Source organism: Polypterus senegalus, chromosome 7 (genome assembly GCF_016835505.1).
Source record: "Polypterus senegalus isolate Bchr_013 chromosome 7, ASM1683550v1, whole genome shotgun sequence".
Taxonomy (NCBI): domain Eukaryota; kingdom Metazoa; phylum Chordata; class Cladistia; order Polypteriformes; family Polypteridae; genus Polypterus; species Polypterus senegalus.
Genome location: NC_053160.1, coordinates 188028758 through 188052598, shown reverse-complemented (window position 1 = coordinate 188052598; position 23841 = coordinate 188028758). Strand labels below are relative to the sequence as shown.

Here is a 23841-nt window from a genome sequence, read left to right as displayed (position 1 = left end):
CAAATAAATTGTGACAGTGTAGTGTCCATGTGCATTATACAGTAGTTGAGATATGGCCAGTTAACAACAGAGGAGGAGATGAAGGCCAAACTTCCCGTCCATGGCAGTCCTCACAACTCATACATAAAATCTAATGAGGCATTGATTAGTTTGCATTGTGGATAAATAGAACAGAGAGAAACAATGCAGTGACAGGGAGAATGTTACAAGTTGTGTAGCTGCTAATTAAGAATTACAGTAATTGAACATGATGATGAAGACATATTCATTCTTATTTTTGCATAAAACCTGGAGTACCAGTATTGTGTCTCTTACCTAAAGTATTTTGATGTAAAGTAGAACATAGTCTTTTTACAGTTTATTCCTTTTGTAAACTGTGTCATGTTATTAACATTCAGACTGTTATTTTTAAATTTTAACATAATTCCCAGAATTCCTTGTCATTGACAATACTGGTTGCGCCAAAGGCAATGCAAGATAAAGAAACAGAAACGCCGACTGTTTTTGTCTTTGGCATTTGTAGTCGGTGTCTGCCTGCTCTACGTTTTGAGGAGATTGAGTGTGCCTTATGATTTATGATTTTTACATGACAAGTTGAATGACATCCTGTCTGTTCTGTTTTGTTTTTCAACTCGTCTCCATTATTTCCTGTATTCTCCGTCTCTGTGTAAATTACTTTGTCACTTGAATTATTATGTGCCATTTTCTTCATTCTGTATTCATTTCCATTATCTCATAGACACTGGTTAGCATAACACTAGTGCCTTTGTGCATGAGCCTGCCGCAGTACATCCTATAGGCACAGGAGATGAAATTACCAAACCGAAATGTAGTCACACTGAGTGGCATGATATTAAAAATAGACAAAACGTGACCGCAGAAGACAAAAAAAGAAAAACATTTTGAAGGAAAAATCAGGAAGAACTAAAATGCTGCAAACAGATTTGAATAGGTCGTTAAAAATGTGACTGTGCGGAAAAATACATCATAACTAAGAAAAAAAACCTGTGTGCTTCATTTACACATGAAAAGACATTCATCTTTGGCTTAGTGACTTAGCAAATTGAGTGGTGCAGTGAGCTGGAGCCTATCTTGGCATCGCTGGGTACAAAGCAGCAAACAAGCTAGTGGACGGCTACTTTCAAATGTTGGATTGAAGTGACCTCCTGTTAGTCTCGGAGTGCCAGACATGATTCTCAAACAAGAATACACATCTGAAGGTTTAAAAAAGTGTGTAGTGAAGAACGGCAAAATCCTGCACTGCAACGGCTGCACACTCAGGACTTCTTCCTAAAACGCCTGCCCGATTGCTCTATTCTGTGCATTTTAAGTCACTACTGGGGTGTTTCACGAAGAGAGCAAAAGATACCAAACAAAAAGCTTTTGACACCGTTCTGCAAGATTATTCAAGCCTAATAATTAATTTGCACGTTGTAAATGAGTGGTGTGACAGTGGAGACAGACAGACACACGTAGACCAATGCTGGGCTCCACACGTTTGAGAAGCGCTATGATATCATTCTGTCCTTTTTACCGTAGACGCCTCAGCAGTTCACTGCCCACAGGTAGCTCTTAATGAGCAAGTCGATCAATTCGAAAAACATGATGATCATTGTCTCATGGCCAAAGTTACCTGAATGATTGTAGAATAAATGGCAAAAATCCTCACTCGATCAACTCAGCATGATGTCACTGAGTGGACAGATTAACCGGACTGCAGGCTTGCGATACCAAGCGGCACAGTCGAGAACTACATCCTACTCCTGCACTATTGACCATTTCCAGGAATTTTTTGGTGCCTCATCGTATTGGTGAAAATTTGAAAAAGAATGATCATGAAGAACTAAGTTGAGTTAACGGTAAATAATATGCTAAGTGATTGAGGAGTGTCATCTACTTATTTTTGCAGAACTGTGACACCACACTGGTTTAACTCTTCAATCTCCCCAGCATCTCTTATCCTACAATATATTCTTCCTACACACATTTTTTCCTAATTTTACGACCAAGGTTATTATAGTTTTGCCTTTATATATTAGTTTTTATTTCTATATTTTTTCTGACCTTACTTGGAAATTCGGTTTAGTTTTAGTTTTCCTTCATCATGTACTTTTAGTTTTAATTTAGTTTTTATTTTACAAAGACATTTCTATTTTATTTTTATATACAGTCATCCCTCACCTATCGCAGGGGTTACGTTCCAGAACCCCCCCTGTGAAAGGTGAAAATCCGCAAAGTAAAAACCATATGTTTATATGGTTATTTTTATATATTTTAAGCCCCTATAAACTCTCCCACACTCTTATAAACATTTCCCGCAGAGTTACACAGCATAAACCCTTTTTATTCTCTTAGATTTTAGGTAAGATTCGTTGAAATTATGTATGTAAACACTGTTCCCTTCCTTCAACTTATCCAAAACTTTTACCTTTTCGGCAATCGTTAGCATCTTCCGTTGGCGCTTGGGCACGGCCCCTGAAGCAGTAGCAGGAGCAGATCTTTTGGAGCCATAACGTAGGGCTTGACTATGCACAAAGATAAACACAAAAGAGCACAAAAGTTAAGTCTTTACACAGCGAAACACGTTGATGCTGAATGAGCGAGACGAGACTTCCTGGTTAACGCAGCGGTATCGAATTCGGTTCTCCGTTGCTAAGCCAATTAGCAGAAAGGAACTTAACAACGTGCTGTTATTGGGTAGCTTCTCAACCACTCGCCAATAGTGTCCCTTGTATGAAATCAACTGGGCAAACCAACTGAGGAAGCATTTACCAGAAATAAAAAAACTCATTGTCCAAGCTGAAACCGGCGAAGCAGCGAAAAATCCGCGTTATATATTTAGATATGCTTACATTTAAAATCTGCGATAGAATGAAGCCGCGAAAGTCGAAGCGCGATATAATGAGGGATTACTGTATATTAGTTTCAGTTTTAGTTTTAGTAATTATGGTATGGCTACTATGAAGTTTAGTGTTTGTGTCACAATGAGACAGAACTGTACACTTAACGGGTATGGATATAACATGAGTTTAATGTTAGTGGAAGCTTACTACACTACACAACACAGTTTACTATTTGGTTTTGTTTTTGTCTGATAAAAACAAGCATAATCAAAACCAGGTACTGAATATGAACAATTTTACACAATTTTATAATTTTTAAAATATTTTATATGCCATTTGTGCTGAAAAAATCTGCGCTAACTGTTGGCAGAGTTTTTTTTTCTATTCCTTTGATTGCACAGAATGGGCCAATTTGTAATAAAATTTACGTGAATTTTAAGGTGTGAGGGTTTTTACTCTGAACGTCTATAGCACACAACATATCCTGCACAACACAATGTGCTTATAATGAATACATTCAAATATCTCCCATACTGTGCTTTGTTATTTTCTACCAGCCATATTGATCTCTGATTCCGTCTAAGGCACAAACAATTTATAGACAGAATTTTGCCACCTGCAGGCCTGAAAAGAATTAGAAAACAGAATCTACTGTGCTGCGGTAGGCTGGCACCCTGCCCAGGTTTGTTTCCTGCCTTGCACCCTGTGTTGGCAGGGATTGGCTCCAGCAAACCCCATGACCCTGTGGTTAGGATATAGCATGGATGATGAATGGATGGATTATAAAAGTAAAGTTGAATAAAACAGACTCTGCAGTTGCATGAATAAAAAATGAAGTATGTGTTCAGGTAAAGTACCACTTCCGGTTGATGGATTTGGCCCTAAAGTTAATACAGATCTGCAATTCTGGTGTAACAACGACATGACAAATTTCATCCATCTATCTAGTTGCGTTTTTGAGTTATCGTGTTTATACACACACACATACGCAATTCCACAAAATGGTATTTTCGGACTCAGGGAAGTCTAAAATGTCAAGATTCATCAGAATCTCAAGGTTCAGTTTTTTTTTCATGATTACTGTACTTTCTCTATACTTCGTGTGCGAAGTGGCAGGTGAATTGCTGTCAACAAAAAGCAGGAACCTGAGAAATAAACTGAAATGTTACTCACTCGTGATTTTTGAAGTTTTTGTTGACTAGCACATTCCAATTTCAGGCGTTTGAATTACATTTTGATATACAAGTGCAAAGAAAGGCGGTGCGTAAATCGCTTTCTATTCCACACGCTTTATGCACATATTCAGCTCGGTCTGTCACTGCAAAGGCTGTGTGAACAGCCGCCCTCCTTCACCAGCCGCCGTTCAATGGTTGAATATGTGCGGGCGGCTCGTGGTGGATGACGTTCAGTTTTAGAGTTAAAAGTTATAAGGGTTAAAAACTAACAGCAAGAATATTCATTCAAAAAGGAAAACTACAATTATTTTAGTAAATTATAATTTTATTTCAGTTAGTCTTTCCAGCTACTTTAATAGTTTTAGTTTTTCATTTTGGTTTTGTTAATTATTTTATTTCAGTTTAGGAAAATTTTTTTTTAATAATAGCTTCAGTTTTGATTTTAGTTTTCGTTAACTATAATAACCTTGTTTACGACTGACTCTGATCTTAAATATATTAAGATCACAGTTCTTTAATACTTTTGCTCTTAATTGACACTGCTTGTCTGTCATACATCTAATGCTGACCAATGGTATATTTAAGTTATTTATTTATTGTTTTTTTCTTTTTCCTTTGCAGGCTAAACTCCCAAAGCCTGCGGCGTTTCTGTGAGGCCTGTGGCTATGGCTGGGACTACCCTGACTCTACTGGCAGAGACATTCCTTTGTGTTATCCAGAAATACTCTTCACGTGTTTGCTAGTGATGATCATAAGCTCGGATAGATTCCGGTTAAGCCCCTTAGGTAGGTGCCTGTGTATCATGGCTTTTTTTTAATAAACCAAATACAGAGTAACAACCGAAATAGAAGAGGGAACAGAACTATAAATAAAGGTAAAACAACTCGAAACCCTCACATTCTCGCCTGAGCCAAAATGCATACAGTGGATTCAACAACAACAACAGCACCATTTATTTATACACATTTTCATACAGGGGCGACACGGTGGCGCAGTGGGTAGCGCTGCTGCTTTGCAGTAAGGAGACCTGGGTTCACTTCCTGGGTCCTGTCTGCATGGAGTTTATATGTTCTCCCCATGTCTGTGTGGGTTTCCTCCCACAGTCCAAAGACATGCCGGTTAGGTGCATTGGCGATCCTAAATTGTCCCTATTGTGTGCTTAGTGTGTGTGTGTGTGCCCTGCGGTAGGCTAGCGCCCTGCCAGGGGATTTGTTTCCTGCCTTGTGCCCTGTGTTGGCTGGGATTGGCTCCAGCAGACCCCCGTGACCCTTTAGTTAGGATATAGCGGGTTGGATACTGACTGACTGACTGACATCTTCATATAAATGATGTAGCTCAAAGTGCTTTACAGGATGAAGAAAGAGAAAAAAGACAACATATGTAAGAAAATAAAATTAGGAAATACTAATTAACATGGAATAAAAGTAAGGTCTGATGGCCAAGGAGGACAGAAAAAACAAAAAAACTCCAGACTGCTAGAGAAAAAAAATCTAATTTGCAGGGTTTCCTAGGCCATGAGACCACCCAGCCCCCTCTAGGCATTCTACCTAACATCAGTGACCTCAATCAGTCTTCATGGTATTCAGGGATCACAAGGAAGAACTTGATGATGACGGTCATGTGGACTTTTAATCCATCAATGTAGGGACATCACGGTGCTTTGATCAGGTGCAGATCACCACCACAGAAAATCGGAAAAAGAACAGCAGAGAAAGTAGGGGTTAGTACGGATTATGGAGACACCAGGAATGATATTGATAATTAAATACATATACGGAATATCAGGATTAAACTAAAATGAAGCTATTAAAAGCCATGTTGAAGTAATGGGTTTTTAGCAGTTTTTTAAAGTGCTCCACTTTGTTAGCCTGACGAATTTCCATCAGTCAGCTATTCCAGATTTTAGGTGCATAACAGTAGAAGGCCGCCTCACCACTTCTTTTAAGTTTAGCTCTTGGAATAATAAGCAGACACTCATTAAAGATCTAAGGTTACGATTTGGAGTGTATGGTGAGATGCATTCTGAGATATAAGATGGAGCAGATCATTGAAGGTTTTGTAAACCATCAGCAGTATTTTAAAGTCAATTCTAAATGGCACGGTTAACCAGTGCAGTGACGCTAGGACTGGTGTGATGTCCTCGGATTTTCTTTTCCTAATTAAGATTCTAGCAGCTGCATTCTGCACTCGTTACAATCGATTCAGAAAGTCTTTAGACCCTCATTTGTTTTCAGTTCTTGTTATATTGCAGCCTTATGCTAAATCCGTTTAATTCATTGTTTCCTCCATCATGCAACAACACTCAGAATGATAAAACAGGATTTAGACATTTTTGCAAATTTATTAAAAACTAGTAAAATACCCTCGCTTTGCAGCGGCGAAGTACTGCCTTAAAATTTTTATTAAGAAGAAAAGTAAACATTTTTAAACCGAGTGAAAATACACCAATAATTTTTTGTTAAGGATCACTTTGTATACCACGTTGTCAGTTCGGCCCACCGATTGTAATATGACCAAGCTGTGTGCTGAGCTTACTCTTGAGCATGTAACGTACAGTTGGCCATGTGAACAGTAATCTTGCCTTAAATCTCACAGCTTGGATTGCTGCTGTCACGATCAATTTGAGTTTCATGGTTTGTTTCAATTACGCCAGTATTTGCAGGACTTGTGTTGAAGTGACATTCAGCATCTGTCAAGCATTGTAAGCATACAACTGGTTCATCGGTAACTTCACATCCAGCTTTTGAGAGTTTAAACATTCATAAACAAAAGGTGTAAAATATTTGGCCATTTCGGTACACTTGAAAGCGACAACCGAACAATTCAGCGGCAGCCATCAACTCACATGCAGAACCATAGGTGAAGGGCTTAAGCATTTCACTCTTCTAGTGCTCCTGTGTAGTATAATTATCTCCTGTACCGTCATCAGTCCACACCTTGAACCTGTCCAGTCATTCAATACATAAGACACAATGTTCCTCCGGATATCAAGGGTGAGCCTGATATGGCCGTGCAATATGTAACAAAGAGAATGGAAAAGGCAGGTGCCATCTCTGGGCATGGAAACCACTCGGTAAGTGACAGTTCTTTGATCGATGGTGATCACCTCAATAGACATGTTAATGGTTGTACGGTTGGAACGATAAAGGAAATGGGTACCCGAACAATGTAAACTAAGTCTAAAATACCTATACAATAACTATAATCGTGATAAACGAACAATAAAACAGCGGAGAAGCCGTGGATTAAATAAAAAGGATGCAGTTATCAGCAAGGAGACGTGAATACCATGGAGAAGCAAGAAAGGGAATGAGGAGACCGTAGCGACGGACGGCCTTATATAGGCAGGCAGCCAACAACGTGGGAGGCGTGGGGATGGGGGATCCAACGCCACCTCACACGGCGACCGAGCTGCAGGCTATGGACGTATATATGTACATACAGTGGTGTGAAAAACTATTTGCCCCCTTCCTGATTTCTTATTCTTTTGCATGTTTGTCACACAAAATGTTTCTGATCATCAAACACATTTAACCATTAGTCAAATATAACACAAGTAAACACAAAATGCAGTTTTTAAATGATGGTTTTTATTATTTAGAGAGAAAAAAAATCCAAACCTACATGGCCCTGTGTGAAAAAGTAATTGCCCCCTTAACCTAATAACTGGTTGGGCCACCCTTAGCAGCAATAACTGCAATCAAGCGTTTGCGATAACTTGCAATGAGTCTTTTACAGCGCTCTGGAGGAATTTTGGCCCACTCATCTTTGCAGAATTGTTGTAATTCAGCTTTATTTGAGGGTTTTCTAGCATGAACCGTCTTTTTAAGGTCATGCCATAGCATCTCAATTGGATTCAGGTCAGGACTTTGACTAGGCCACTCCAAAGTCTTCATTTTGTTTTTCTTCAGCCATTCAGAGGTGGATTTGCTGGTGTGTTTTGGGTCATTGTCCTGTTGCAGCACCCAAGATCGCTTTAGCTTGAGTTGACGAACAGATGGCGGACATTCTCCTTCAGGATTTTTGGTAGACAGTAGAATTCATGGTTCCATCTATCACAACAAACCTTCCAGGTCCTAAAGCAGCAAAACAACCCCAGACCATCACACTACCACCACCATATTTTACTGTTGGTATGATGTTCTTTTTCTGAAATGCTGTGTTCCTTTTACGCCAGATGTAACGGGACATTTGCCTTCCAAAAGTTCAACTTTTGTCTCATCAGTCCACAAGGTATTTTCCCAAATGTCTTGGCAATCATTGAGATGTTTCTTAGCAAAATTGAGACAAGCCCTAATGTTCTTTTTGCTTAATAGTGGTTTGCGTCTTGGAAATCTGCCATGCAGGCCGTTTTTGCCCAGTCTCTTTCTTATGGTGGAGTCGTGAACACTGACCTTAATTGAGGGAAGTGAGGCCTGCAGTTCTTTAGACGTTGTCCTGGGTTCTTTTGTGACCTCTCGGATGAGTCGTCTCTGCGCTCTTGGGGTAATTTTGGTCGGCCAGCCACTCCTGGGAAGGTTCACCACTGTTCCATGTTTTTGCCATTTGTGGATAATGGCTCTCACTGTGGTTCGCTGGAGTCCCAAAGCTTTAGAAATGGCTTTCTAACCTTTACCAGACTGATAGATCTCAATTACTTCTGTTCTCATTTGTTCCTGAATTTCTTTGGATCTTGGCATGATGTCTAGCTTTTGAGGTGCTTTTGGTCGACTTCTCTGTGTCAGGCAGCTCCTATTTAAGTGATTTCTTGATTGAAACAGGTGTGGCAGTAATCAGGAAATTGAACTCAGGTGGGATACACCACAGTTAGGTGATTTTTTAGCAAGGGGGCAATTACTTTTTCACACAGGGCCATGTAGGTTTGGATTTTTTTTTCTCCCTAAATAATAAAAACCATCATTTAAAAACTACATTTTGTGTTTACTTGTGTTATATTTGACTAATGGTTAAATGTGTTTGAATATCAGAAACATTTTGTGTGACAAACATGCAAAAGAATAAGAAATCAGGAAGGGCGCAAATAGTTTTTCACACCACTGTAAGTAGGATTCAGTTAGCGTTGGGAACCCGCATACCAAATTTCTTAAAGATGGGCCCATAGGTAACAAAGACCATTGGAAAGTTCAATATGGCGGCCGACAGTGGCATCATACCACTGAAATAAGTACGTACATTAGTTTCGGTTAGCGCAGGGAAGCCTCCTACCAAATTTTGTGAAGATGGGGCCATAAATAAGAAAGTTTAACATGGCGGACGTTGTCGACCGTTATGACTGTTACACGTAGAATTTCGAAATGAAACCTGCTTAACTTTTGTAAGTAACCTGTAAGGAGCCTGCCAAATTTCAGCCTTCTACCTACATGGGAAGTTGGAGAAATAGTGATGAGTGAGTCAGTCAGTCAGTCAGACAGTGAGGGCTTTGCCTTTTATTAGTATAGATAAGAAATAAATACAGTATCACTTTCACACAAGTATTCAGACCCATTATGGTCGTAATTAAAATTTGTTTCTTGATCGAACAAGATTATTAAAGACATGTAAATGTCCAAAGAAGATCACTCAGCTGAGCACAAACCAAGCCATAACATTGAAGGACTTTCTTGCAGAAGTTTGTTTTGACCCAGACATCTTGGGAAAGGCCATATAAAAGTCATATAGCATCGAAGCATTCCAAAAGCACAGTGGTCTCCATAATTCTTAAGTGGAAGTAGTTGGGAACAACCAGCACTCTTTCTAGAAGTGGCAACCCGGCCAAACTGAGCAATCAGTCGAAGAGCAGGGGCATTGGTAAGAGAGGTGACCAAGTACCTGATGGTCAGTCTGGCTATGCTCCATAGAACCTCTGTGGAGATGGAAGAAACGACAACCCTTGCTGCAACACCCCATCGATCTGTGTTTTATAATGGAGTGGGCAGACAGAAGCCCACTTGTAGTTTGCAAAAAGGTGTCTAAAAGACTCTCAGACTGTGAGAAACAAGAACCTAAGATCTGATGAAACCAGGATTAATGTCTTGTTTGAAGGAAACCAGGCACCAGTTATCACCTCTGCAATACCACTCCCAACGTTGAAGCAGGGTGGCAGCAGTATGATGCTCTGGGGTGTTATTCTGTAGCAGGAGCTATCAGACTGACCAGACAGGATTGAGGAAGCTGAACATGGCAAAGTACAGAAATATCCTTAATGATGCTTCACCGTGCAAAGAGTCATCTTCTAAAAGAAAAATGACCCAATCACAAAGCAAAGACAACACAGTAGTGGCTTAGTGTCAACTCTGTGAGATACCAAATCATGAAGCCCAGATTGGTGGAGTGTTACATTGGTGGTCGTCCCTTCTGGAAGTTTCTTCAGAGTGACTGTTGGGTTCTTGACCACCTCTCTTACCACTCCCCTTCCCCTTGCTTAGTTTAACAAAGTTTAGGTTAAAATGTTCAGGCATGAATCAAAAACTGATGAGGCACAGAGGTCTTCTGGAACTCTGTTTCAGTGGCCACTGGGATTCTGGTCACCTCCTTGACCCAAGACCCTTCTTACCCTGGTGGTTCCTAACTTCTTCCATTTCACAGTTCTTGAGGCCACTGTGCTCCTGGGAACACTCAAAGCTTTAGCCTTGCCCTGATCTATGCCTCACTGCATTTTGATCATGGGGATCTACAGAGAGTTCTTTGGACCATGGTTTGGTTTTTGTGCTGTTATGCAGCATGAATTTCGGGATCTTCTATACACGGGTACATGTGTGCCTTTTGGTTTCAGATAAAGGTCATTATGAAGAGTGTGTGCAGAGCTCCTCTGGGAGTTCCCTCAGAATTCCCTTGAGTGCAGCTGGTTTTTGAACAAATGCGTAACCTCTTGTGATTGGATTGAAGTCACATCCTGTTACAAAACCATTGTCTTCTCATGTGCACATTCCTTTGTTTATCACAGCTGTTATTTGTGGAATTACAGTTCTTTGTTTGGACTCTGACATCCATTTGGCTCTTTTGTTTATACTGGGCCTCAGCAAAGATGTCAGTTCACCTCTGATTTACACCTTTGTTATCAGATAAAGTAGAGGCTAACCCTGGTATGAAAAATTCAGCCGCTTTCTGGATTGTAGGTTAGGGGAACGTGAAGCTGAGTGTCTACATCCTGTTTCAGATGTTTTAGCAGGCCTTGTTCTACTACTGAGAATTCTAGCGTAATAAGCAATACCCACATTGTTGTACACCATAACACTTTGTAACAAGGCGCTATATTGGTGCCCAATCTGACACAGATAGATAGGGAGGCACACGTAAAAATAAAACAAACATTTATTTTTCTTCAGTTTGGAAACACGTCTTTCCTGTGCCCCTCAGCCACAGCACAGTCCCATAAGCACAACAGAAACACAAAAGCAAACAAAAAACACACTGGTCTTCACCACCACTCCTCCTGGCAAGTGTTGTCCTCCTCATCCTGACTCTGGCTCCTAGAGTGGTGGCTGCTGGCTCATTTTATAGCCCACCCGGAAGTGCTGCAGGTGCTTGATAGCCTACATCTGGCTGCACTTCCGGGTGTGGCTGCATTGCCACCCAGACGGGTTCAGGAAGCCGTGCAGCTCCCCCTGGCGTTGGCCACGGAGCCCAACAAGCCTGAGCTCTGGAGTCACATGTCTGTGGCCCCGATGCAGCCCAGGGGGCCACCACCAAGCATTCCGGGGGAAGTAGTATGCCGCCCATGGGTGTTTCCCCAGACGAAGTATCGAAGGGGTGTGCCCTTCACACAATGCCTTTCTCTTATCCTGACTGTCTCCACTCCTCTCCTCCAAGCTCCATCCTCTTCCACCGGACTCCAGCCATCGAATGGAGGGAGGTGGCCCCTTTTAAACCCACCCTGACGTGCTCCAGGTGCCTCCCAATGAACTTGTGCCAGCACTCCCTGGTGTGGCGCAAGTGCCGGCTGTGCACCCGGAAGCACTCCGGGTATCTCTGGTCTTCTTCCCCCCCAGCACTTCCAGGTGTGGCAGAAGTGCTGAGGGCCAGGGGTCCTCAGGCATCTGGGCGCCCCTTGGTGGTGAACATTGGCCCCTATAGGGTTAAGCTTCCATGCTCCTTTCCCATGGTTCCTATAGTACCAGGGCGTTTGCCCCTTCGTGGTCTGGAGGAGGTGTAATCCCTCCTCCGGTCCTTCCTGGCATCCCAGCTGGGTACCACCCCCAGCCGGTCACCACAGTGTATATATATATATATATATATATGTAATAAAAAGGAGTATGTATGGCTCTAAAGTGTTACTTTTATATTAATCAAGCTGTTGATGTGAGGTCCTAAACTGAGGCTTGGCTTGGGAGTTTTTTGCCTCACAATTTATTATGAGTAGATAAAATGTGTGTGTCTAAGAAATTCATTATTTGAGTAAGCAAGGATTTTCATTTCTCTCTCATGATGTACAGGGCTGATTAATGTACGTTCGTTCACAAAAACCTTTCAACCTGTGGACGAAATAAAGAAAGGTCCATTCTTACTTCAGGCATCTCTAGTGGAGTACAGATCAGTGGAAGCTGGGACTGAAGTGGATATTGCATTGGAGCTAAAAGACCAAGCCATGAAACCTGTGTGGAAGAGTGAGGTGACTTTATTACAGGAATCCACTAACAGCAGCAATACAACAAATGTGGCCAAATCTGAAGGTATCATTTTGAAATTTCTTTACAGACCATATTCAGTCTAAAAGAGGAATCAATATTTAACTTATAATGGCGCAAAGCAAAAACTATTACCCTTTTTAACATTCAAATCCACATCTGGATTTCAGGCCTTTTTTTTTCCATCCAACACTGAAGGTTTGGAATTATTAGCTTTTCAACCTGCTCAAAGTGCTTTACAAAACAATATAAGGTGAAAACAAAAGAAAATAATGAGAAAAGATAGTTATATGTTCCCTTTTTCTGGTGTGTGTCAGTCCTTCTGTGCAAGTCGTAGCCTCTGTAATACACATTTGGATACTGCAACAAACAAAGCATTGCAGTAATCTAAGTGAGAGAAGATAAAGGAACGAGTCAGTTTCTTAGAATCTTGTAGACTGAGATGTGATATGCTTTAACTTGTGCGATATTTCATAAATAAAAAATGCTATCTTAATTACACTATGTGTAAGAGCCATTCGTTAGTTATTAGGGTTATGTTAAATTGATGGAAGTATTTTCTTAGTTATGTTAAAATGTTTGCCTATATATTAATGCATAATCTATGGGAGATTCTGTTATATCCCCAATAAGCTAAACTGATATGGAATATTTCAATTATCTATTGTCCCACTGACTACAGATTAGGGATCTGCCTTGCAGCTGGTAAGGCATAGAGGGCAAACAGTTTTCTACCATATTGTATCATGTTAAGTGTGTTGACCCTATTGAATGTGCCGTACGTATAGAGCGTACTGAATGTATTAAGTGAAGCATATATAAGTTTGCTATAGAGAAATAACACCACTTTTTAAGTGTAGAAATTAACTGAAGTAGAAAAAGCTTGTAGAAGAAACATTTTTTTCCTTTTTTGCCATTTATCTTGTGTAATAATTGTTTTCTCGATTTTTTGTTAACAGTTTTGCTTTAAATTTTTCACTAAACATTTTTAAAACAAACTTTATTGGACTGTGAAGTTTCTTTTGTTATGCATTTGACTCATGCTGGATCCTACCTTGCCAACTCAGTAGCTGCTTGAGTTTGGGAAACTGGAAAAGACGCAGCTACACTGCCTATATACTGTGTCAAAAAAACCCAAAAAACCTCCAAGATTTCAATTTTTTTTGTCTGCTTTGCCAGATTTCCTAATTTGCTTAATGCCTTATTTCTGTTTTTATCATTCCCCGCAATAAGCATTTCAGTTTTCGCTGCATTTATTTTTCATTTAGTTTTAAAAAGTTCACTTTATGACACTAGTCGGACAGTCTACTAACTGAGTAAATGCACTTGCGTTCTCTGGTACTACGGGTTGTTTCTTTAGGGGGCGATAGCTCCCTAGTTGGAAGAAGTTCTTTTGTAATTGTGGTGTTTTAAGTAACTGAAAACTATACAGATATAATATTAAAAGGCGATATCCCTCCCATAGTGATATGGCGGTAAAAATCACATAATAGAAAATAACTTAGCTTTCTTTAATGACGATTTATACGGCATTACAGACAAAGGAAGCCATAGCAAGACAATTGCCCAGGTGGGATCTCAATGTATAGGCCTACAGTCTGCCATTTTTCCTGCGATGGAAGGGTTTTCAGGACGGATGACGATATCGCCCATCCGTCCATCGGCTTCAAAATATTTGGCTGCTGTCCAAGTCCTTTATACTGGTTTCTTCATGTGCAGGGCATTACTTAGGTTCCAAACAAGGGAAGGATAGGATTCCATTTCATCTCTAACATACAGAAATAGTACAATGCCCATTTTCGTAGTTGAACCTTCTCTCTTCAAATGCTTGCCTAGCAGTTCTGAATGCTGAGAGCCCCTGTGTGCTATCTTTGGCTTGGCCTGCACATGTGAGTGAATTTATAAAATAATTTTTGTACAGAGCACAGTGACATTAAACTTATATTCTTATTACACAGGTATATAGAGTTAAGTGTCATCTGCAGAGCTGTGGAAGTTGAAACCGTGTTCATTTATAATTTTACCAAGTGGCAGCATGAATGAGGAAAATATGAGTGGTCCTAAGATTTTGTATTCTGTACAAAATATCATGTTTTGTGAGTAATGTTGACTTCATTCCACCATATATTGTCTTTTAAGTAAATGTTTCAAACCAATGTAAAAAAGATCATGATAAACCAACCCAGCGTTCAAGGTAATCTATACTAATAAAAGGCAAAGCCCTCACTGACTCACTCACTGACTGACTCACTCACTGACTCATCACTAATTCTCCAACTTCCCGTGTAGGTAGAAGGCTGAAATTTGGCAGTCTCATTCCTTACAGCTTATTTACAAAAGTTGGGCAGGTTTCATTTTGAAATTCTACGCGTGATGGTCATAACTGGAACCTATTTTTTCATCCATATACTATAATAAACTTGTGCTCGATGGCTGTGGGAGGAGTTCGCCTCCACGTAATTAGTGCCTGCCCATATAAGGCTGTCCGTCAGCGGCAATCCAATAGAAACACTGCCGCTAAATATTCACAGGTGAAGGACTGTGCTTATGCAGAGGAAGATGAGATGGTCAGGGTGGCGTTTTGCACAAACTCGGCGAAACTGCGAGAGAAAGTTTTAAGTGCCGGGTCTTAGCTAACATTAGATACAGCCGTGGACATCACACGAGATGGCACCAGCGCAGCTGGGAACCTTCGATGCATGTACACCGAGTGGCTCACGTGAAATGATGCAGTGCACAGACAAAAAGCAACAGTTCCAAAGAGTGCTGAACAAAAACCGAATTACACAATTGAGAAGGCAGAAAAAAAATATGAAGCGTGTGATGCATACAAGCATATTCATAAGTGCAGCTACTGCGGAAACAAAGCACACGGTGAAAAAAGTCAATGTCCTGCTAAAGGAAGACAGTGTAAAAAAAAAAACTAGTGCATGCAGTGTGTCACGTCTCAGATAAAGAGGAAGACGAGCTGTTTATTGATGCAGTAAGAAACGAATCGATGAATGAAACCTGTTATCTTTACAACGATTGACAAACACGGAGTATAACTTAAACACAACACATCGTACAAATACGAACCTGGTTGAAAGAAATAATGATAATCAAATCCTTGATGACAGCAACACTCATAACACTCACAAAACAATTACTGTATATTGACAATAATGTTACGTTATTTTTAAAATGTTCCCTTTTCTTTTTCATAACTTCTTTAACACACTACTTCTCCGCTGCGAAGTGCGGGTATTAGGGCTGTGCGATATGACCAAAATCTTATATCCCGATATTTCATTTCATATCCCGATATCACGATATAGTACATTTTCTTTGTATTCAGTGAATAGATTATATAATCAGCACTCCTTTTTTTTCATTTAAATTAAAAAAATCAAAAATGAGAAGTACTTAACTTGTAATTATTTCTGTTCTTTTATTTAGAACATTTGAGCAAATGTTTGACTTAGAATGTAAACATAAAATGTTAATGTATCAAATATAAAACACTTTTCAAAAACAAATTACTAAAGGCCCAATATAAAATACTGCTATATAAAATGCCTGCCATAAACAAAATGTGAACTGTAGCAGCAATAACTCTCACAACATATATTAAATATAAAAGGATCAAAGCACTAACAACTAAACTATATAAGGCCAATAAACCCTTTAAACAAAATAAACATTAACTGTCAAAACCAAATGTAAACATTGTACTTCAAACTGTAGCAGCAATAAGGCTTACGCCAAAAATATATTAAATATATAATATTAAATATAATATTTTTTAGGCTACATTCTAGTAAAATGTTAATTTGCACATCGTAGTGTGGCAAATCTCCGTTAATGAGTTACAGCTGATGCCCGTGCGTGGGACTGGACGGCGCTAGCGTGTTGATGCCGTCCAGCCCCAAGCACGGGCGATCCGCGGTAACTCGTTAACGGAGATTTGGCGTGTTAATGCAGTTGTGGCGTAAACGTAATTTTAACAAGATTAACGCTGACAGCAAACGCTGCAGGGAAAATTATGCCTTAAGCAAATTGTTTTGGTAGCAATTAATCTTCCAAGCTTTTAACATGCTCGTTTAAATAGTACCTTTACAACTGTAATATCCTACGTGGCCTGCTATTGTTTATTATTACTGAAATATGATTTTGCATTTAGACACTCACCAATGGCTAGGTGGAGACGGTGACCAAAACACTGTAAGCGTGTCCACTCATTCAGCTGAAGTGCAAGGATGTTGTTTGCAGCATTATCCGTAGTGACACACACTAGACGATCCTCATGCAGTCCCCACGACTCAAGAGCTTCCCTGAGGCCTCTGGCTATCATTTCTCCTGTATAATCATTAGGAAAATAACTTGTCTGCAAACATCGACTGTAGAGTGTCCAGTCTCGGATGAAATGCACTGTCAAGCTCATATAAGGATGCGTTGTGCGGCTCGTCCACATATCCGTTGTTGCAGCGTAGTATGCAGTGTTGTGGACTTCATCCTCTACTTTGGCCCTACACTCGTAATATAAACGAGGCACCTCACCTTGTGTGAAATGTTTTCGCCTGGGAATTATGTACCTGGAGTCGAGCAGTTTTATTAATCGCCAAACCCCTCTTTCTCAACGGTGTAAAGGGGACCATATCTTTGCACATGTAAGTTGTAATGGCCGCTGTTATGTCCTTCCATCTTCGCGAGTCTTTCTTATAAGCCGTCCCATGGGCAAAAGCCTGTTCTAAGGTTTGAGTCCGTGGTGTATTTTGAGCACCTGACGGCTCTTTTTTGCCTCTCAGTTGTAAACTCTCTGCATGCTTGCTCACGTGCTTTTTGCGGAGGTGGTAGAAGAGGTTTGTCGTGTTGGAGTCTGTGGTAGCGATCGGTTTGCAGCATAATTTGCACAGTACCGTTTTCTGGTCCGTGTCAGACTCTTCAAATCCAAACCATCTCCATACTACAGAGGTAGCCCCTCGTTTAGGAACAAGGTCCTTCTGTGTGGAGCTACCTGGTGTTGCCTCGTCTTCATCAGCCATACTACTGTGTCTGCATCCACGTGGTGGCCATCAAAACAATAGTTTATTTTGCGACACCACGAAACAAACGATAGCGCGTAATGTGCAGCGATAGACGTTTTCATATTGTCATCCGATTATATATCGTTATATCGAACAGCCCTAGTGGGTATATATATATATATATATATATATATATATATATGTGTGTATATATATATATATATATATATATGTGTGTATATATATATATATATATATATATATATATATATATATATATATATATATGTATATATATGTATGTATATATATATATATATATATATGTATGTATATATATATATATATGTATGTATATATATATTGTAATAAGTAGAGACTTGAGGCGTGAAAAGGTTTGGGGCAGCCACCCGTTTAATTCGGTTTCCTGGCTGCAAACGCATTGAGGACATCATAGTCAAGTTTACACAACAGAGTCCAAAACAGAACTGCCTGCCTAAGCAAGGCAGTGAGCTTTATAGCTCAGAGGGCGGAAATGATGTCGTCCTCTGGGCCGAACTGGAAGTGACATCACCCTTGGGGCCGGAACCGAAGTGACCTCATTCTTGGGGCCGGAACCGAGGTGGTGTGTCCTTCCTGGAAATGGCGGCTCCTGGTGGGATTTCCGGGTAAGACCTGCAGAGAACTCAGAAAGAGCGTCAGCGTACCCGCCCTGGGCAGATGTATAAACAGTATTGTCTAAGCCCTTCAGCTGCTTCCCATGCACACGCAGGTGACAAGACTCCCCTCAGCCCAGACCCGTGGGTCGGGCGACCTGCACCGAGAGGTCGTGGGCCGGGAGAGGGCATCGGCGTTGGCATGAAGGGACCCCTGTCGATGAACGAGCGTATATTTGTACTGCTGCAGGTCAAGAAACCACCTCGTGACCCGCGGATTCACTCCCTGTGAAGGGCCATCCACTTTAAAGGCGCATGATCCGTCACCAGAGTGAACACGCGACCCAAGAGGTAGTACCGCAGCTGCGTCACCGCCCATTTGATCGCCAGAGCCTCCTTCTCCACCGCCGCGTACCTGGTCTCCCGGTCCAACAGTTTCCGCTCAGGTACATAACGGGTGTTCAACACCGCCGACGCTTTGGCTCAACACGGCTCCCAAGCCTGTGTCCGGCGTCCGCCTGGAGGACAAAAGGGAGAGAGAAGTTAGGGGAGATTAAGATAGGTGCTGAAGTCAGAGCCCTTTTTAAGTCACTGAATGCAGCCCCCGCTTTATCAGACCATACCACCGTATTAGGAGCTCTTTTCTTTGTCAAGTCGGTCAAGGCGCCGCTCTCGGAGAAGCGAGGCACAAACCGGCGGTAGTACCCGCCAAACCGAGAAAGGATTGGACTTGCCGCTTGGTTTCTGGACGGGCCAGGCCATTATGGCTTGCAACTTGGAACACTGTGGCCTCACAGTACCCGCCCACTAGGTAGCCCAAATATTTGGCTTCCTCAACCCAAGTAACATTTCTTGGGGTTGATGCGAGCCGGCCTCTCCCAATGTCCGTAATACTGCTGTGACCTGCTGTATGTGCTCCTTCCAGGTGCTGGAATAGATGACAACGTCATCCAGATAGGCAGCACAGAACGAGTTATGGGGCCGGAGCACTTTGTCCACCAGACGCTGAAAAGTCGCAGGCGCCCCGTGTAACCCGAATGGAAGGACACGATACTGCCAGTGTCCGCTAGGAGTGCTAAGCGCGTTTTTCCTTCGCGGACTCCGTTAAAGGAACCTGCCAGTACCCCTTTGTCATGTCAAGTGTAGTCAAGAATTTGGCTGGTCCCAGTCTCTCGAGGAGGTCGGCCACGCGAGGCATGGGATAAGCATCAAATCGGGAAACTTGGTTGAGCCGACGGAAGTCATTGCAAAACCTCCAACTGCCGTCAGGCTTAGCAATCAAGGCGATGGGGCTGGACCAGGGACTACTACTTTCCTCGATCACTCCTAGTGCCAGCATTCGCTTGATTTCCAGTTCCACTTCTACTTTCTTTGCCTCCGGGAGTCTGTAGGGTCGCTCACGGACGATCACCCCCGGGTCAGTCACTATGTCGCGCGCAATCAGAGAGGTCCGACCTGGTTGTTCACTTACCACCTCTGGGACCGAGCGGATAGCTGCTTCGAGCTCCTGTCTCTGTCTGGGAGATAGCTGTTCGCCGAAATTAAGGGCACTTACTTCCGCGAAGAGAGAGCAGGGCTGTCCGGAGGAGGGATCGATCCCTCTCCTTCCACGGTTTCAGCAGGTTTACATGATATATTCGCTCAGCTGGTCGGCGATTGGGCTGTTTCACCAAATAGTCGACCAATCCCTTCCTCTCCTTAATTTCGTAGGGGCCTAGCCAATGTGCGAGCAGTTTAGAGTGTGAAGTAGGAACCAATACCATGACGCGATCCCCCGGTTGGAACTCCCGGAGAGTCGTGCCACGGTCATACAGGCGGGCCTGTGCTGATTGTGCCTCCTCGATATGACTTTTTAGTATAGGTCTTATTACATCAAATCTATCGCAACTGGGCGATATACTCCAAAATGTTAGTGGAGGGCTGTGCCTCCCCTTCCCAGCCCTCTTTTAAAATATCTAATAAGCCCCGGGGCTGTCTTCCGTATAGTAATTCAAAGGGAGAGAACCCGTAGAGGCTTGAGGACTTCCGGTAGGCAAAGAGGACAAGGGGGAGGAGTTGGTCCCAATTCCTCCCATCCTTGCTGACTACCTTACGTAGCATTTGCTTGAGAGTTTGATTGAATCTCTCCACTAGCCCATCGGTTTGAGGATGATACACGAGGTTTTAAATGCTTTATTTTCAGTAACTTGGCAGTCTCCTTGAACGTTTCCGAGGTGAAAGGCGTTCCTTGGTCCGTCAGGACTTCTCTAGGAATGCCCACGCGTGAAAAGACTCCTACTAGTTCCGTGCAATATTTTTAGTGGTAGCCGAGCAATGGAACGGCTTCAGGGAATCGGGTTGCATAATCCACGAGGACAGTATATATTTATATCCTCGGGCTGAGGGCTCCAGGGTCCTACTATATCCACCCCAATCCTGTCAAAGGAACGTCAATAAGGGGAAGGGGAATCAGAGGAGCACGGTCCTTCCTAGGAATTTGCCGCAGTTGACACTCCGGCAGGAAATGCAAAAGCGGCGAACCTCCTCATTAATCCCGGCCAAAAACGGAGCTTAATGCGCTCTAATGTTTTATCGGGCCGAGATGGCCTCCAAGAAGGTGAGAGTGGGCTAACTCGCAAACCTGCCGCCGGTAGGTCCGCGGGACTAGCAACAACTTCCGGACCTTCCCTCATGTTCAGCAACCCGATACAATAATTCATTATCCATGACAAAGTGAGGTCCCTGTGGCATGGGCAAATGCGCGTTGGCGTTAACGAGAACCACTGCATTCTTTATGTGCTTCAGAGAGTCGTCATTCCACTGTTCTCTCTTGAAAGAAGCCGGAGTCGCTCTAAACTGAAAGTGCAACTCAGAGAGCGGGTCGGTCTGACCTCAAGGGGCGGAGAATCCTCCCTCGCTGCCGGGGCGCTAGTGGATGACGTAGTAGCCCGCGACGGTCCGGGAGTATCTTCGTCACTCTCTTGGCCTACCGCCCACTCCCTGTCGGCTGATTACACGGTGTGGAAGCAGCTTGAGATGAGTCTTTATCATCTATAACGAGGCCAAAAGCTTTTCGGGAATGCTTTCTAAACTACAGTTACTGTCAGACCAGTCCCGCCCGAGGATTACGGAAACGGAGGATCCGGGTGTACCGCTACGTAAGCGCGAAGGGTTCCTCCGAGACACACGTAACACCGGGCGGTATTGTACGGCGGATATCTCCGTGTATACATTTTAGACTGGTCTTTTCTTAATCCATTGTTGCGGTAGAACAAAACGGCGAGCAACGACAGACACGTTACTGCGGAATCAAACAGCGCTGTTACCTATGTCCATTAATAATAAGCTCTCCCGTATGTTTATCCGCCAGGGATTGCTAAGGGCACACAAACAACCCCGCCATTGTCCCCTACGGTCCGCCTTGTTCCCGACAGGTCGCAAGCCAGGCGGCCCGCGACTTCGAACAGGCTCTGGATTGCGTGGAAGGGACTGCTTTAGTGGGACATAACTCCCGGTAGTCCACAAGCAGCTGTTCTGCCCTCCCAGGTTTCACAGCCGGCCTCTGGGTTTAGGAGCTGTAGCAGCTCGTCCATGAATGGAATTCCCCAGGCCGGCTGGGCAAATTCCTGGGGTAGGTGTTGTAGCAGCAAAAACAGGCCACTTGCTGCACTATTTGTAAGGGGCTTAATCAAATGGCGTAGCCACTCACCCACCTGCTGCCAGAGAGCCATAGCCTGCTCTGACAGCCCTTTACTGGGTTAAACTCCCAGTTTATATTTCTTTACCTGCCGGCCTGGGGATAACCCATCATTAACAGGGACCTTGGTCCCGATGGGCTCGGCTTTCCTGCCCAGGAAGAGCATACTGAGCCACTCGTGTGTTCCCCAGAAGCCAGCCCACGCCTGTGGGTCCCCTCTACTTTCTCCACGAGATGGGTTGGTAGCCCCGGTTATGCTCGTGGAGCAGAGCCTGCACCGCGTCCTTCCTGACCCCCGGCACTCCCTGCCCGAAACTCGGCCCGGTACTCACCCACCTGGTTCCTTGAAGGTCGTGTCCCGGGTTCTTCAGGGACACCATCCTGCCGACTACGCCACTGTAATAAGTAGAGACCAGAGGCGTGAAAGGTTTGGGGCAGCCACCCGTTTAATTCGGTTTCCTGGCTGCAAAGTCTTTGAGGACATCATAGTCAAGTTTACACAACAGAGTCCAAAACAGAACTGCCTGCCTAAGCAAGGCAGTGAGCTTTATAGCTCAGAGGGCGGAAATGATGTCGTCCTCTGGGCGGAACTGGAAGTGACATCACCCTTGGGGCGGAACCGAAGTGACCTCATTCTTGGGGCCGGAACCGGAGGTGGTGTGTCCTTCCTGGAAATGGCGGGTCCTGGTGGGATTTCCGGGTAAGACCTGCAGAGAACTCAGAAAGAGCGTCAGCGTACCCCGCCCCCCCCTGGGCAGATGTATAAACAGTATTGTCTAAGCCCTTCAGCTGCTTCCCATGCACACGTGTGTGACAATATATATATATATATATATGTATATATATACCCCGATCTACATACTCTCAAATAGACAAACCACACGCCATGGCGCAATGGTAGAAGCTTAAGCCTCTAGCGCGAGGTTCGATTCGAGAGGGTGCACTGAGTATGTCGCGCTTCCGATTCATTTTACCTCGCATCCCCTTGGTTTGAGACGTATGAAAAAATATGCGGTTAACGCAGAAAGACAGATCACCAATTGAAGCTTTATGAATAATGGATACTTTATTCGCCATCAATGATTGTTTTGGTAAAGCCATACTCAGTTTAATCATTAGATGAACGGTAAAAAAGTTAGAGCGAGAGGAGGGTAACTTATTGAGGCACACAGGCAAAACCACAATAGCACGTGGGCTCGATGCGTCGGTGCGCATCAACTCGATCTGAATTGCGCGATCACATTCGAAAAAATCTATCTTTTCAAGTTCTATTTAGTCGACACAAATATCTTTGGTTGGAATGTAAAGGCTAATTTACTCTTTACATTTGTATGGTGAAGAAAAATTTATGCAGTGATGCCTACATTTAACTTACATTCCTACCAAAGATATTTCTGTCGACTAAATAAAAATTCCTTCTATTTAAAATTTAAATAGAACTTGAACAGATACAGTAGTTGGTAATATCCACGCAGACTTGCACGTAAGAGCGGGAGTCATCCGTTTTAACAAACAGCATATTGCACTGATATGAAATAGCCTGCCCATTTAATTATTTAGAAATGGATAAATAAATTAAGATTTTGTACAAATAATGTTTTTCATTTTTTCTTCCTTCATGGATTCTGGCAACCCCAGCAACAGTTGCTTGCACCCCAAAGAGTGTATATATATATATATATATATATATATATATATATATATATATATATATATATATATATATATATATACAGTATATATATAATATGTGTGTGTGTGTATATATATATATATATATATATGTGTGTGTATGGATATGTATATATATTGTGGCCCCGGCCGGGACGCCCAGGAGGGGCGTGAGGAGGGCTTGTGCCTCCTCCAGACCGCGAGGTCCGTC

The 23841-nt window shown here is 42.6% G+C and overlaps 1 protein-coding gene across 1 annotated transcript in view; it reads left to right on the top strand.

Moving 5' to 3' along the window:
* si:ch211-12e13.1 overlaps positions 1-23841 on the top strand; it is a 46359-nt gene that overhangs the window by 5504 nt on the left and 17014 nt on the right. Inside the window, exons 2-3 of the mRNA XM_039757997.1 lie at positions 4640-4803; positions 12430-12666. Of these exons, the coding sequence (XP_039613931.1) occupies positions 4640-4803; positions 12430-12666 (401 nt within the window). The remainder of the gene's footprint in view (positions 1-4639; positions 4804-12429; positions 12667-23841) is intronic.